This window comes from Dromiciops gliroides, chromosome 2, assembly GCF_019393635.1.
Source record: "Dromiciops gliroides isolate mDroGli1 chromosome 2, mDroGli1.pri, whole genome shotgun sequence".
Taxonomy (NCBI): Eukaryota; Metazoa; Chordata; class Mammalia; order Microbiotheria; family Microbiotheriidae; genus Dromiciops; species Dromiciops gliroides.
In genome coordinates this window covers 648,125,619-648,138,890 of record NC_057862.1, presented here as the reverse complement: position 1 = coordinate 648,138,890, position 13,272 = coordinate 648,125,619, and the positions used below count along the sequence as shown (strand labels likewise).

Sequence of the window (13,272 nt, the reverse complement as noted above, 5' to 3'; positions counted from 1 at the left end):
ACATCCCGCCCAGGTCCGCAGAAAGCATTTGTGGTGGGTTTTGCTCAGTGAGTACGTGCCCCAGCTGCTTCACCCCCGTCACCCCAAACCCCCCATTTAAACATTACTACTCGCCACATGTCAGGCTGGCAGTTCATTCCCTCTTGGGGTAACCGACTATAATAAATAGTTCACTGTGTTAGCTGAAATTGGTTTTTGGGTTTGGTTTGGTTTGGTTTTTTAAAGGATGGCTTAAAAAAACCTCTTTGACTTGCTAATTCCTGGTGAGCCTGGGGACCACTTTTTGCATCATCATCTCCCTTCCAATGTATGAGTGGGCTTGCATTTCTGGGGGGCTTTTCCCCTTTCCTAGAATAAGTATCATTCTCCTACACCTGTGAGCTCAGAGGTTAAAAAACATATCGAGCCCGCCCTTTACCCCCTAGGATGGCATTAAGGAGCCTCGGACCCCCCATTAGACAGATTGGTCCCAAGGGGCACGTGGGTTCCAGAGCCACGTGGGGCTCAGACCAAACCAGACTCAATCTCTTTTCCACCCTGGTTCCTCTGTCACCTACCCCAAATATTTTTACTACAAGGGAAACCACCCAGGGTTACCTCAAGGGGTGAAGGCCAACAGACAGCTGGGGAGCAGGGGATTTTTGCTCCCTGCCTTGCCTTGATGATTAATGGGGCAGACAGGGGGGACCCCGGTTCTGGGTTGATGTTATGTGTCCTTGAAACTGAGATTGTCTTTTTGGTGCCAGCTGGTGGGAGTGATTTCTTCTTCCCCCAACAGCGGCCCCTCCCCCTCCGCCTGGCCCCAGTGCCTTTTTCCAGGTGTCCCCAAGAACTCCCACTCTCCCCACCCCACAGCTTTGTTGAGGAGCCCCCCCCTCTGTGGCTTTTAAGGCCGGCACGGAGCCCATAACAATTACCCGATCTACTGGTCCCCAGCAGGACCGTGCCCCAGAGGCCGTGTCGTGAGTGACACACAGAGTGAGTAAGAACAGATCCCAGAAGCAGGCAGGGCCTGCACAAGGTCAGGCATCAGCACCTCCCCGGCAGGCAGAAGGGTCCCATAGCAGAAAGATCCAAGGTTCATGGGGTCTCCTTCTGTGGGGCAGGCGGCTGATTTTCTGGGGCCTGAGAAGTCTGGGTGCCTCTCTGGCCGTATGCCCAAAGGCCTTGGTGTTTCTTTTCTGCTGAGTCCTAATAAATGTGGATATAGGCTCCGACAGCAATAATATCGCACTATGTGCCAGACACTGTGCCAAGTGACCCTCACAACAAGCCAGGGAGGGGGTGCTAGTATTACCCCATTTTACAGAGGAGGAAACTGAGGTTGAGAGAGTTAAAGGGACTTGCCCAGAGTCACACAGTAAGTAAGTAATTTGAATTCAGGGCTTCCCGACTCCCAGGTCCAGCACTCTTGCCGTACAAAATCCCTAATAGAAAGACTAGCTCGTGGGCTTTCATTCTCCTCAGCAGAATTCCAAGGAGTTAGTTTCAAAGCAAATCTCCAATTTGGAATTAAGCATTGGGGCTTTCCAGTGCTCAGCCATACACGCCTTTATTCACATTTCCAGACTGCTTTTGGAGTCTCATGCATAGAGGGCGGGCCTGGTCCTTAGGATTCTGGTCCCTCATTCTCCAGTGCCTGGATTTCTTTCTTGTCACATCTTTACAGACCTCTGCCTTCTTTCCTTTCCCCATACATACAAGAGGACTTGATTCCCAACTGAAGCCCCCAGGCACCTTCTGTCCCTCTGCCTCATCACTGGGACCAGTGTTCCATTCTCCTTCAAGTTCTCTCTGTCTCTGTCTCTATCTCTGTCTCTCTGTTTCTCTGTCTTTCTGTCCCTGTCTCTGTCTCTCTCTTTCTCTCTCTTTAGAACCTACTCTCTGTGGGTATCTAGGGAAACAGGTAAGGATGAAGAAGGAGGACCCTGAGTTCCAGAAAACAAAACATTTCCAAAGGACTGGTGAGGTTGTCCTTTGTCCAGGCTTGTGCCAATGGGGCTGATTAGCTCACTTTGGGATGGTCTTAATTTCTGAAGTGAATGATGTCTGTCTGGTTCCGCTGTCCCAGTTCCCTCTGCCCCGTCCTCTCTGCCTTCTGGGTGCTGGGGGATAGACAGGAAAGGCCTTGGCGCAGGTCAGGTATCTCTTTTTTTTCCCAATCAGCTGTGGGACTGGGCAGCGTCTTTTGTCTTTTCCCGGGTAATTGGGCACAGTAGAGTCAGCATCCTCCCTTCAACCTGTTGTCTCTCTTGCAGGGCATTGATTTCTGCCCTGGGCAGAATGTCTCTGGAGTAACCACCCACAGCCAAGAGGAACATACCAAGCTGCTGCTGCTTTTCCACCTGGGAAGAGACCCAGGGGAGAAATTCCCAATCCGGTAAGTGCATTTCTTTTTAAATCTACCATCATTTTGCCCCCTTGGACACTTCTTCTTCCCAACCCATTTCTGCTGCCTCCAGAAGATGATGAAAAGGCCCAACAGGGGCAGCTAGGTGGCGCAATGGATAGAGCACCGGCCCTGGAATCAGGAGGACCTGAGTTCAAATCCAGCCTCAGACACTTAACACTTACTAGCTGTGTGACCTTAGGTAAGTCACTTAACCCCAATTGCCTCACTAAAAAAAAAACAAAACAAAAAAAAGAAAAGAAAAGGCCCAACAGAGGGAAATTAATTGGGACTCTTCTGCTGTCAAAGAAGGGTGGGTTAGTGCCACTAGACTGTTGGACTTGGCATCAGGAAAACCCGAGTTCCAATCCTGCTGCAGACACTTACTGCGTGACCTGGTAAAGTCACTGAAAAACTGCTCCTCAGTCTCCTCATGTGTCAAATGGGAACGATGGTATTCCCATTCCCAGTATTCTCATGGTTTTATTGAAGATGAAATCAGATAATGCTCATGAACCCTTTTGCAAATCTTTTTTTTGGGGGGGGGCAGTTGGAGTTAAGTGACTTGCCCAGGGTCACACAGCTAGTAATTAAGTGTCTGAGGTTGGATTTGAACTCAGGTTCTCCTGAATCCAGGGCTGGTGCTCTATCCACTGCACCACCTAGCCGCCCACCTTTTGCAAATCTTGAAGCACTAGTTCAATGTGCTGTGCTGTTGGTGATTAACTAAGGTTTAGGGACCTTGCATCAGGATTCTTTGCATAAGGAGGATCGTCTCTGTGGTTACTTTCTCCCCTTGGGGAATGAAAAACCTTATCTATCTTTTGGTCCTTGGGATCCTTTTAGGATAACCTGCCCTGATGGATAGATTCTTCTCCCTTTGTTGCTTTTAATATGGTTCATAACAATAGCTCACATTAGTAGAGTGCTTTAGGGGGTTGCCAGGGGCTTTCTTCACCACAGCCCTGTGAGGCAGGCAGTACCTGTGTTCCTAACCCCATTTTACAGATGAGGATGCTGAGGGTAAAGTGACTGGCCTCTATCCGAGGCGATCACTGGGCATGGTCCTCCTCGGAGGCGTCAGAAGCCAGAGGAGAGAGAGAGTGCTAAATTAAGGCTGGGGCAAGGAATTCAGCCTCTCCCCACAGAAGCACAGTCTAGTGAAAGAGCCCTGGGCCTGGATCAGGAAATCTGGGTCCCGGTCCCAATTGGACTTTAAGTAAGAACTGGAAAACCCAGGGCCAGAGGCTGTGGTTGAAGAAACCACTGCTTCATGGAAACCAAACATGCTCATGAATCTAAGAGCCCCGGGCCAGGGCCAGTCTAAGTCCCTCGGAGTAGGCCTTGGAAAGGCGGCCCAACGGGGTGCCCTCGGCACGGGGAGAGAGCTCACTTCCCAGAGGCCGGAGCTTCCCAAAGTCGACCCTGTCTGATGGCAACGATGACGATGGCTTATTGAGACAGCTATCTCTGGCAGCTAGTGGGGCATAGCACAGACCGTTAATTGGATCTGTAAGGTCCAAATGCATCGCCCCCATCCTTTACAGGGAAAGTGAAGCAGAGAAATCTCAAATGATCTGGACAAAAGAAGAAGCCTCTGAAGGGCGCCAGGCTCCAGTAACAAGGTCCAGCCGAGTGTGACTCAATAAAAAAACGTTGAGAGGAAGACGCGGCAGATAAACAGTTCCCATCAATTAGCGCACCAACTGGAAAGGCGAAAGGCAGCCCTCCGTGGCTCATGCGGCACTGCGGAGAGCTGGGACATCACTCATGCCTCAGGAGCTCAACCAGGATTGTCGGCCACGGGTCATCGCTTAGTTGTGACCCCTCTTAGCAGTAGGGAAATGACCCTCACGGAGCCCTCTGGTCCTCATAGTCTTTCCTGTGTGTATTGTTTGAGTTACTTGCCTTCTGGCGCAATGGGGACACCAGGTTTCTCCCGAGAGAGACCCTCCATGGGAGGGTAATAAAGAGGGGCATCTACATCCAACATTTGTGATTGCCAATGACCCATCGTGACTGGGCTGGTCCTGTCCCTGCAGGGGTGTTAGATAATTTTTTTTTTGGTGAGGCAATTGGGGTTAAGTGACTTGCCCAGGGTCACACAGCTAAGTAAGTGTCAAGTGTCTGAGGTCAGAGTTGAACTCAGGTCCTCCTGAATCCAAGGCTGGTGCTCTATCCACTGTGCCACCTAGCAGCCCACCTGCAGAGGTGTTAGAAATGCAGACGCTGTAGGACATTGCTGAGCTCCTGGCCCTTTTCAGGGACAGGCAGAAGAATCCAAAGCTGTTCTGATATCCCAAGCATTTCCTCACTCCCTTTGGAAACTCATCACCTTTTACCTCAGGCCAGGTACTCTGTAAATGTCTGGAACGCAATGGACTAAAGTTTATTCGACCCTTTTCTTGTTTGTTATTCTGAGACCTGCTAGTTTTGTTGTTGGTTTGAATGCTGAGTTTTGGTAAAGAGAGCCACCCCTGTTCAACGAGAGGCTTCAGGTCCATGGTTCATACTACCCATGGTGGGCAGGAACAACCCCCCCCCACCTTCCTTCTGACTTAGGGCTAGTAGGACAAACCAAGAGAGAAGGAAGGGGATGGGACGGCTCAGCGCCTGCCCCTCCAGTCAGAACAGTGATGACCTCTGAGTGAGGATGGAGGGGGCTTTCCCAGCCATCCTCAGTCCTTGGTTTGGTCGTCCCCCTGGCTGTGATTCACCCGCTCCCCTCACCAGCCTTGCTGGAGAGCTCCAGGCTCTGTGGACCCCACTTTAGAGAGCCCCTTTGCCATATGTCCCCAGATGTGGAGCTCTGACTCTGTCCTAAGACACTTGGGGGATGCCTCCTTCTTAGAGATCTCTCTTAGCATCCTTCCTTCTGGCTTTCCCCGCTTTGTCTCCATCAAACAGACCCTGCTTCTCTTTGCCAAGGCACTCAGTGACCATTTCCATTAGAAGTGAGTGTAAAGAAAAATGGGAGGCAATGAGGCATCTTAATTTCCCTTTGAAGGACTCACAATTAGTAACAAGCCTGCACTGGAGACCTCAGAGCTAAGGACCACATGGCGATGAGATTTGGAAGATTAAAATGAGGTTGGGGGAGCAGGAAAAAGCAATGTGTTAAAGGCCGTGTTTCCCCTGGCCCCCCTTCCCCTCCTCGTTAACCTCCCCCAACAGGAATGTCACTGTAGGGCTTGGATGGCGGTGTTAATAACACAGCGGGCTCCACATTGAGTTGTTTGGAGGAGGAGGGGAGCGGAGTGGATTGCCAAGGCCCAATTACATTAAATGAACGAAGCCCAGGCCACACCTGGGACTGGGACTAAGGGCTTCCAGCCCAGGCCTGATTGGCTCTCCAGGGAGTACCTAGAGGTTAAAAGTGTCAATTAATGTAATGACCCTGGACTTGGTCCACTCAGTTCCGCTGTTCAGTGCATGGAATAATTTTATGTACACAGGGGGATTTTTTTCCCGATAACTCCTCTCAGCAACACCTGTTCACCCTTTTTTCTCTGGTTCTCTCTTTTTCATTGCTATTCCTGACTCTCCTTCAGCCGGCTGTTGTGATAGAATACAAAATTCCAACTTTCCCTGGGGGAGCTGTAGTTGAAAATCTTTAGTCATTGAGGTTCAGACACCTTCAGGATCTGAAAATGTATCATTATTTTTAAAGCCGACTCTGCAGAGAAGGATGGCTCTTTGAAAGGCCAAGAACCCTGAGGCTTACTGGTACTTTTAAGTTTAGTTGCAAAGAGACTTTATCTGCTAAGCCTTCAAAGTCTTGCATTTCCCACTGAAGTCAAATAAAAGTAATTTGGGCCTAATTAGCCTATTTTCCCTTTCTCTGTTTCTCTATAATCTATATATTATAATACATGTGTTTTTATGTTTTCTAGAAATATTATATTGTTATATTTACATTATATTAGCATGGTATATCATATTATATTATGGATGTGCCCATTTGAACAAGAACACAAGTATGAAGTGGGATGGGATGCTACCTTAGAGCATCCTAGACTAGTTGATGGAAAACCTATACAGAACCCAATGTGTCCTGTGTTTTCCGTTAGTTAGCAGGCATCAGTGTTTACTCCTCTGTGAAGACATCTCAGTCTGTAACCTGAGTAAAACCTCACTGGCTCCTTCACCTACCAACCCTGTTCCTGCTATAGTTTATTAAGCAGTCTGCACATGTTTGCCAGCAAGACATGGCTATTGGGTAGAGCTGATCTATTGAACCATGGGTAAAAATGAGTTTTGCTCGAATATTTAAATGTACTGTTCAATGTGTTTAGTTTGTGTTTAGAGCACATAATGTACTGTAGGGAAGTGTTTAAGACAAGACTGTTGTACTAGTGACCAGCCAGTCTTTCATGGACCCTTTTTTTTTTTTTTGGTGGGACAGTGAGGGTTAAGTGATTTGCCCAGGATCGCACAGCTAGTAAGTGTCAAGTATCTGAGATTCAGGTCCTCCTGGATCCAGGGCCGGTGCTTTATCCACCACAGCACCACCTAGCTACCCCCAATGGCCCCTTCCAACAGAGCAAATGAAATCTAATGGTTATCTCGTCAGGATCAGCAGAAGAGAAAGCTTCCTTCTCATTCCCTTGTCTCCATGTGCAAGGAGATGGTGGCATTGCTGTGGTTTGGGGGACATGTGAAAAGGGACCCCTGTCCATCAGAAATGGCAGCAACAAGTAGTTGTGACTTCGGGGGAGGCCAAACCAGCTTCTGTAGGTAGCTGGAGACGACAGTAAACTCAGTGCGCAGTCCAGTGAATGAATGCAAAAAGCTAAAGGAATCAGGGCAGCTAGGTGGCGCAGTGGATAGAGCACCGGCCCTGGAGTCAGGAGGACCTGAGTTCAAATCCAGCCTCAGACACTTGATACTCACTAGCTGTGTGACCCTGGGCAAGTCACTTAACCCCAATTGCCTCACCAAAAAAAATAAATAAAAAATAAAGGTATCTGTCCTACAGGAAGCAGAAACATTGCAGATGTGCACTTTGAAACTGTTTCAAAGGGGAGTATTTGGCTATCCAAGGGGAATTCTTATCAGGTAGAAGGACTCTAAGAAAGATGGCTCACCCGGCGTCACAGAACCAATGAGTATCTGAGTCAGGGATTGAACCCAGGTATTCCTGACTCCAAAGCTGCCCAGATCTGCCACACCGTGCTCCCTCTAGAAATTCTAAGGGTTTGGGAGAGAGAGAAGTCAGGAGAAGTGGCCGAGATCAGGAGGTAGCGAATTTAGTTTGGGAAATGCTGAGCTTGAAGGGACTTTGGATAAGCAGATAAAAGTATAAAGCAGACAGTTTAACTGGGATGAGAGAGCTGCTGGTGATTTCCTCTGTGACCTTGAGCAGGTCACTCCAGCGCTGTAGGACTGAGGGACAAAGCTCAGTGAGCTCCAGATTCTCTTCCAATTCTAAAACCCCATGATCTTGTCATTCAAATCAGCATGAAGCTGAACGTGAATTAGTCATATGTGTCTAGATCAGTTGGCCGTGAGCCATGGAGTGTTCAAAGAACTGTCTGGATTTACAACAAAACTTAACATTTTTTTAGAACGCTTAGGTTACTGTTGTGCTTCTTAAAGGATGAAAAGCATTGAGTTGGGTCCTCTTTTATAAAAAGTTGAGCTTTTTTTTTTAAGAGAAAAGGGACAAAAAAAAAATTAAAAAAAAAAAAAGAGAGAAAAGGGACAGGGGCAGCTAAATGGCGCAGTGGATAGAGCACTGGCCCTGGAGTCAGGAGTACCTGAGTTCAAATCCGTCCTCAGACACTTAACACTTACTAGCTGTGTGACCCTGGGCAAGTCACTTAACCCCAATTGCCTCACGAAAAAAAAAAAAAGAGACAGAGAGAGAGAGAAAAGGGACAATCCCAGATATACTTGACAAATTTGCTCATCTTTAATACCTCCTCATACCTATGGCTCATGGTGGCAAATATCTGACTGCTTCCAACAGAGAGACTGAGTAGCCCCATCCCCATTGATTATATGGTGCAAGTAATACCTGATAGCAGAAGATTGAAGCAGGAGCCAACCTCAATGTGTTTAGGACCAAAAGTTCCCTCCCCTTTCTCTGCCAATTACTGTGTGCCCATTTTTCCACTCTTCTTCCCTTGGAGTACTGTCTAATAGACGTGATGTTTAGAAAGCTTACTGGGAGCTGCTTGCCCATTGCTGGGCTGCAGATTGGGTGTTACTTTGTTTTGTTTTTTGTCAAGGAGGACTTGAACAGAGAATTGGAGCCACTGTAGACGATCAATACAGGAATAGGTGTCATAATAGTAGTTTTGTTTTTACTTAGAAACAATTCATTTCTTGGATTTTTCCCCCCACAGTGACTTAGTGTGATAGGCAAAGTGAGATCATTAATCCCTCGTCTGAGAAGTGCTTGGAGTATTACCGTGACAAAATTAGTGTAAATACAAACCTGCCTAATAGAGAGGGTTCATGAGGTTGGAAATATCCCTTACTCTTAGTGAAAACTAGTGGAAACTTAAGCCTTGAGTCTTCAGACTAAATCTATCTGGGGACTAATGCCTGCTCTCCAACCATTCTGTGCTGGGTGCGAGAGGATGGCATGAGACTCTTTGTTTCAAGAAAACCAGCCCATTTCCCATTAAGTCATCAGAGTGAGGAAGTAGACTAGACTTGACTAAGCTTGGGAGACCAATAGTGAGACCCAGAGGGGGCCTTGAAAACAAATGGCTTCTGAACCTGGTTTAAGGTAGGCTGTTTGCCTTGGACCTTCATGGCTCATGGGATAGTGAAGCCATTTGATCTTCAAAACTTACAAGGGTTCCTAGACCCCTTGAATATTCTTCATGGTGGCCCAGACCAAAGCAGAATCCTTGAGGCCTACTTCATCCGAGATGGTACTGTCTCAGAAGACAGGGGTCATAAGAAGGGAAGGGCCCAATAAGAGACCATATACCCTTGACCAGACCCTGAACTGTCAGGCACATAGTGAATGACAAATTATCCTCAAGATCTGTCCCAAAGGAGACTAGCTTCTTCCTTCCCTCTACTCCCGAACTTCCATGCTCTGCTTTTCTCTACTCTCTTTTCTTCTGGGATCACCTCCATACCTTCCAGATCCATATCTCTGGTCCTGAACTCCAGACATTGGACGTTTCCTTTTTGGACAGTGGAGTTCATCCTCTTCCACCTGACTTTCCCACTTCTATTAGTGGGGTGCAGTTATCTCCCCCCACCCAGGTACTCAGGCTCACAACCATCTTTCACTCCCTGACCACATTATGTAATGAAAAGAAGTTTGGGGGGCAGCTAGATGGCACAGTGGATAAAGCACTGGCCTTGGATTCAGGAGGACCTGAGTTCAAATCCAGCCTCAGACACTTGACAATTAACTGTGTGACCCTGGACAAGTCATGTAGCCCTCATTGCCCTGCAAAAAAAAAAAAAAAAAAGAAAAGAAAAGAAGTTTGGGTTTGGAATTGAGGCCCAGGTTCAAGTACTACTGTGCATTAATGGCTATATGGCCTTAGGCAAGATGTTGAAATCTTTAAAGTTCAGTTCCCTTATTGGGAAAACAGGAGCTTTGTAGGGTTCTTGTGTGACTCAAATAATTAATATGTAGGCACTTTTTTTTAACTTTTATTTATTTTTGCAGGACAGTGAGGGTTAAGTGACTTGCCTAAGGTCACACAGCTAGTAAATGTCAAGTGTCTGAGGCCAGATTTGAACCCAGGTCCTCCTGAATTCAGGGCCGGTGCTTTATCCACTGCGCCATCTAGCTGCCCCCTCTGTAGACACTTTTTAAACCATTAAGGACTATACAGATTTTAGCTTGTACTTTTGTTATCCCTCATCTAGTCTATTTTCAATCCGTCTCAAAGTGCCCTTGGTGCTTTGTAGCATCTCTTTGGATGACCTTAGTGAAATGTGCAGGTAGCTTTCTCATTTATGTCCCCGCCCCTAGATTGGTCTCCCTAAAACAGATCATCCCCCTGCTCAGAAGACTTGCTCATCCCTTAGGAAGGTTTTGTTGAAAATTCATGTTCCAGAAGAAGTGTTTGACAAAATGTAATGCGTATTTATACTATCAACCCTACAAAGCACCAGCATCAAAGGGTCGTTTTTAGTATAATAAAAAAGTATTGGGGCAGCTAGGTGGCGCAGTGGATAGAGCACCGGCCCTGGATTCAGGAGGACCTGAGTTCAAATCCAGCCTCAGACACTTGACACTTACTAGCTGTGTGACCCTGGGCAAGTCACTTAACCCTCATTGCCCTGACCAAAAAAACAAAACAAAACAAAAATGAGAAGAGAGCCATTTTTTTCACCACTCTGGCTAAAGGGAGAATCCTTATCCATTCAAGAGATAGAGGTGATCACAACAGATTAAATACATAATTTCTATTACATGAATTCAAAAGCTTTTGCATGAGCAAAATCAGCTCCACTAGGCTAAGAAGGGAAGTTGGCTGATTGGGGGTGGGGGGAAGAAATCTTTGCATCAGATCCATCTGATAAGGGTAAGGGTCTGTTATCTAAAGGAATTAACACCAACATATAAGCCATTCCCCAGTGGGCAAAGGAGTTAGAAGATGTGCACAGTGCTGAAAAGAATCACAGACTATTTAGAACCATAGAAATACAAAAGACTGCTCAAAATCACTAATAATAAGAGAAATACAAGTCCGAAGCAGCTCTGAGGTTTCCCCTCACACCCAGGAGATTGGCAAAAATGGCGAAACTTGAAAATAGTTCCTGTTAGAGGGGCTACAGATTGACAGGGTCGCTAATACACTGTTGCCGAAGCTGAGAATTGGTCCTGCTAATTTAGAAAATCACTAAGAATTATGCTTGAAAATGACAAAAGTGTGCAAGAATGACAAGGATATCCAAACTCTTTGACCCGGAGATCCCACTAGGAGACATACACACACACACACACACACACACACACACACACACACACACACACACACACACACACACCAAAAAGACAGAAACTAGAAGGGTCTCATGTAGACGCGGATTCACAGGGGTCCTTTTTGAGGTAGCAAAGGATTGCAGTTCTTCTCCTCCACCAGTCTCCTGCATTTCTTTTTTTTTTTTCTTTTTTTTTTTTTTTTAGTGAGGCAATTGGGGTTAAGTGACTTGCCCAGGGTCACACAGCTAGTAAGTGTTAAGTGTCTGAGGCCGGATTTGAACTCAGGTACTCCTGAATCCAGGGCCAGTGCTCTATCCACTGCGCCATCTAGCTGCCCCTCCTGCATTTCTTACAGTTGACCTCTCTCTCCTCTGGGATGCTCTCTCCTCTCTGGAGTCTCACAATAATATCGTCCCCTGGTCTCCCTCTTTCTTAGACTCTTTTACTGGTTCATCATCCAGATCGGACCCCTTAACTATAGGTGTTCCCCAAGGTGCCATCCCAGTGCCCTTCCTCTTTACGTTTTTCCCTGTACTCTCTCGATGACCTCATCAGCTCCCATGGGTTTAATTATCATCATTGATTCACAGATGTCTGCATCCATTCCCAGATTCCCCTAAGCTTCATCTCACGTTACCAGTTGCCTATTGGACATTTCCAATGATGTCTCCTACCCCCAAACAGAAGTCTTCATTTTCCTTCCTGCCCCTCGTTCAGACTTTCCTATTTCTGTCAAAGGCACCACATTCAGCATCTCTCACCTGTGTTGCCTTCTCTATATTCACCCAGATACCACCTGAATTCCAGCCCTCCTCACCTCTCCCTCAGCCTGTCGAAGTGGCTTCCAGTCTGTCCTCTACACTGCTGCTGAAATGATTTTCCTTAAGTGCAGATATGACAACTGCTGATTCCTTAAACTCTCTTAAGATAAAATCTTAACTATTTTGCTTTTTAAGGCCCTTTCCAGCCAGGCCTCAACCTTCACCTTCACCCCGCATTTTTTTCCACACTCTGAGATAAAGCCAACCTGGCCTTCTTTCTGTATCTCCCACCCCCCTTTTTCCTTATGTTTGTACTCCCAGCAGCTAACACAGTGCCTCGTCCTTGATGTGTACTTCCCAAATACTTGATTGATTAACACTCAGTGCTCGGGAAACAGTGAAGCAAGCCAGGGTGCGTGAATGTAGTGGAGTATTACTGTGCTGTAAGAAACGGGTTGAGGAATTCAGATAAAAATGGGAACACATGAAATGAGGTAGAGTGAATTGGTTAAAAAAAAAAAGCATTATACTCAGTGACTGATTTTTTTTCTTTTTACTCTTACTATAAGGGATGGAACACACTAGATAGGGGAAAAATATATTCATAGTGACAGTGTTAGAAAAATAAAATATGTTGATAAAATTTTTAAAAAACCAAAGACCAATGTTCCCAAATAGTGAATTTCTAGGGTGTTTCTAAAGTTTTGGGGAGAAGGAGTAGCATGGGCTTTTGACTCCTTTGAGACTTAGCAAGGATATACTACATCTCACAAGTTACCCTGCCTGGAATTTACTGTTGAGGTGATAAATTATTATCTAAAAGAGAATTTCACTTCAGGAAGGCCAGCTAGACTCTCCTGTAAAGAAAATGTGACTGAGACGACTGAAATCTCACAATGACTTCCATAATTTCATGGTAGCATAGTAAAGACGTGTTAGCTTATTTCTTCTGAGATATTATTAGCATTGGAGAGAAGATTATTTTTACTGGAGAGATACCAGTGTCCGATGCCATTTGTATGGTGTTCTAATATTCCAGTATTAACATTTCGTTGCCACCTCCATAACCCATTATTATTTACTAAGGATTCCTCTAGCAAGAATGATACCCAAGGGGCGCCTAGGTGGCGCAGTGGATAAAGCACCGGCCCTGGATTCAGGAGTACCTGAGTTCAAATCCGGCCTCAGACACTTGACACTTACTAGCTGTG

General features: G+C 46.4%; 1 protein-coding gene across 2 annotated transcripts in view; it reads left to right on the top strand.

Moving 5' to 3' along the window:
* The window catches only part of GALNS (galactosamine (N-acetyl)-6-sulfatase), a 75,277-nt gene that overhangs the window by 41,736 nt on the left and 20,269 nt on the right, over positions 1-13,272 (top strand). For both annotated transcript variants that reach the window (XM_043984350.1, XM_043984349.1), the window contains exon 12: positions 2,259-2,380. In XM_043984350.1, coding sequence (XP_043840285.1) covers positions 2,259-2,380 — 122 coding nt within the window. The remainder of the gene's footprint in view (positions 1-2,258; positions 2,381-13,272) is intronic.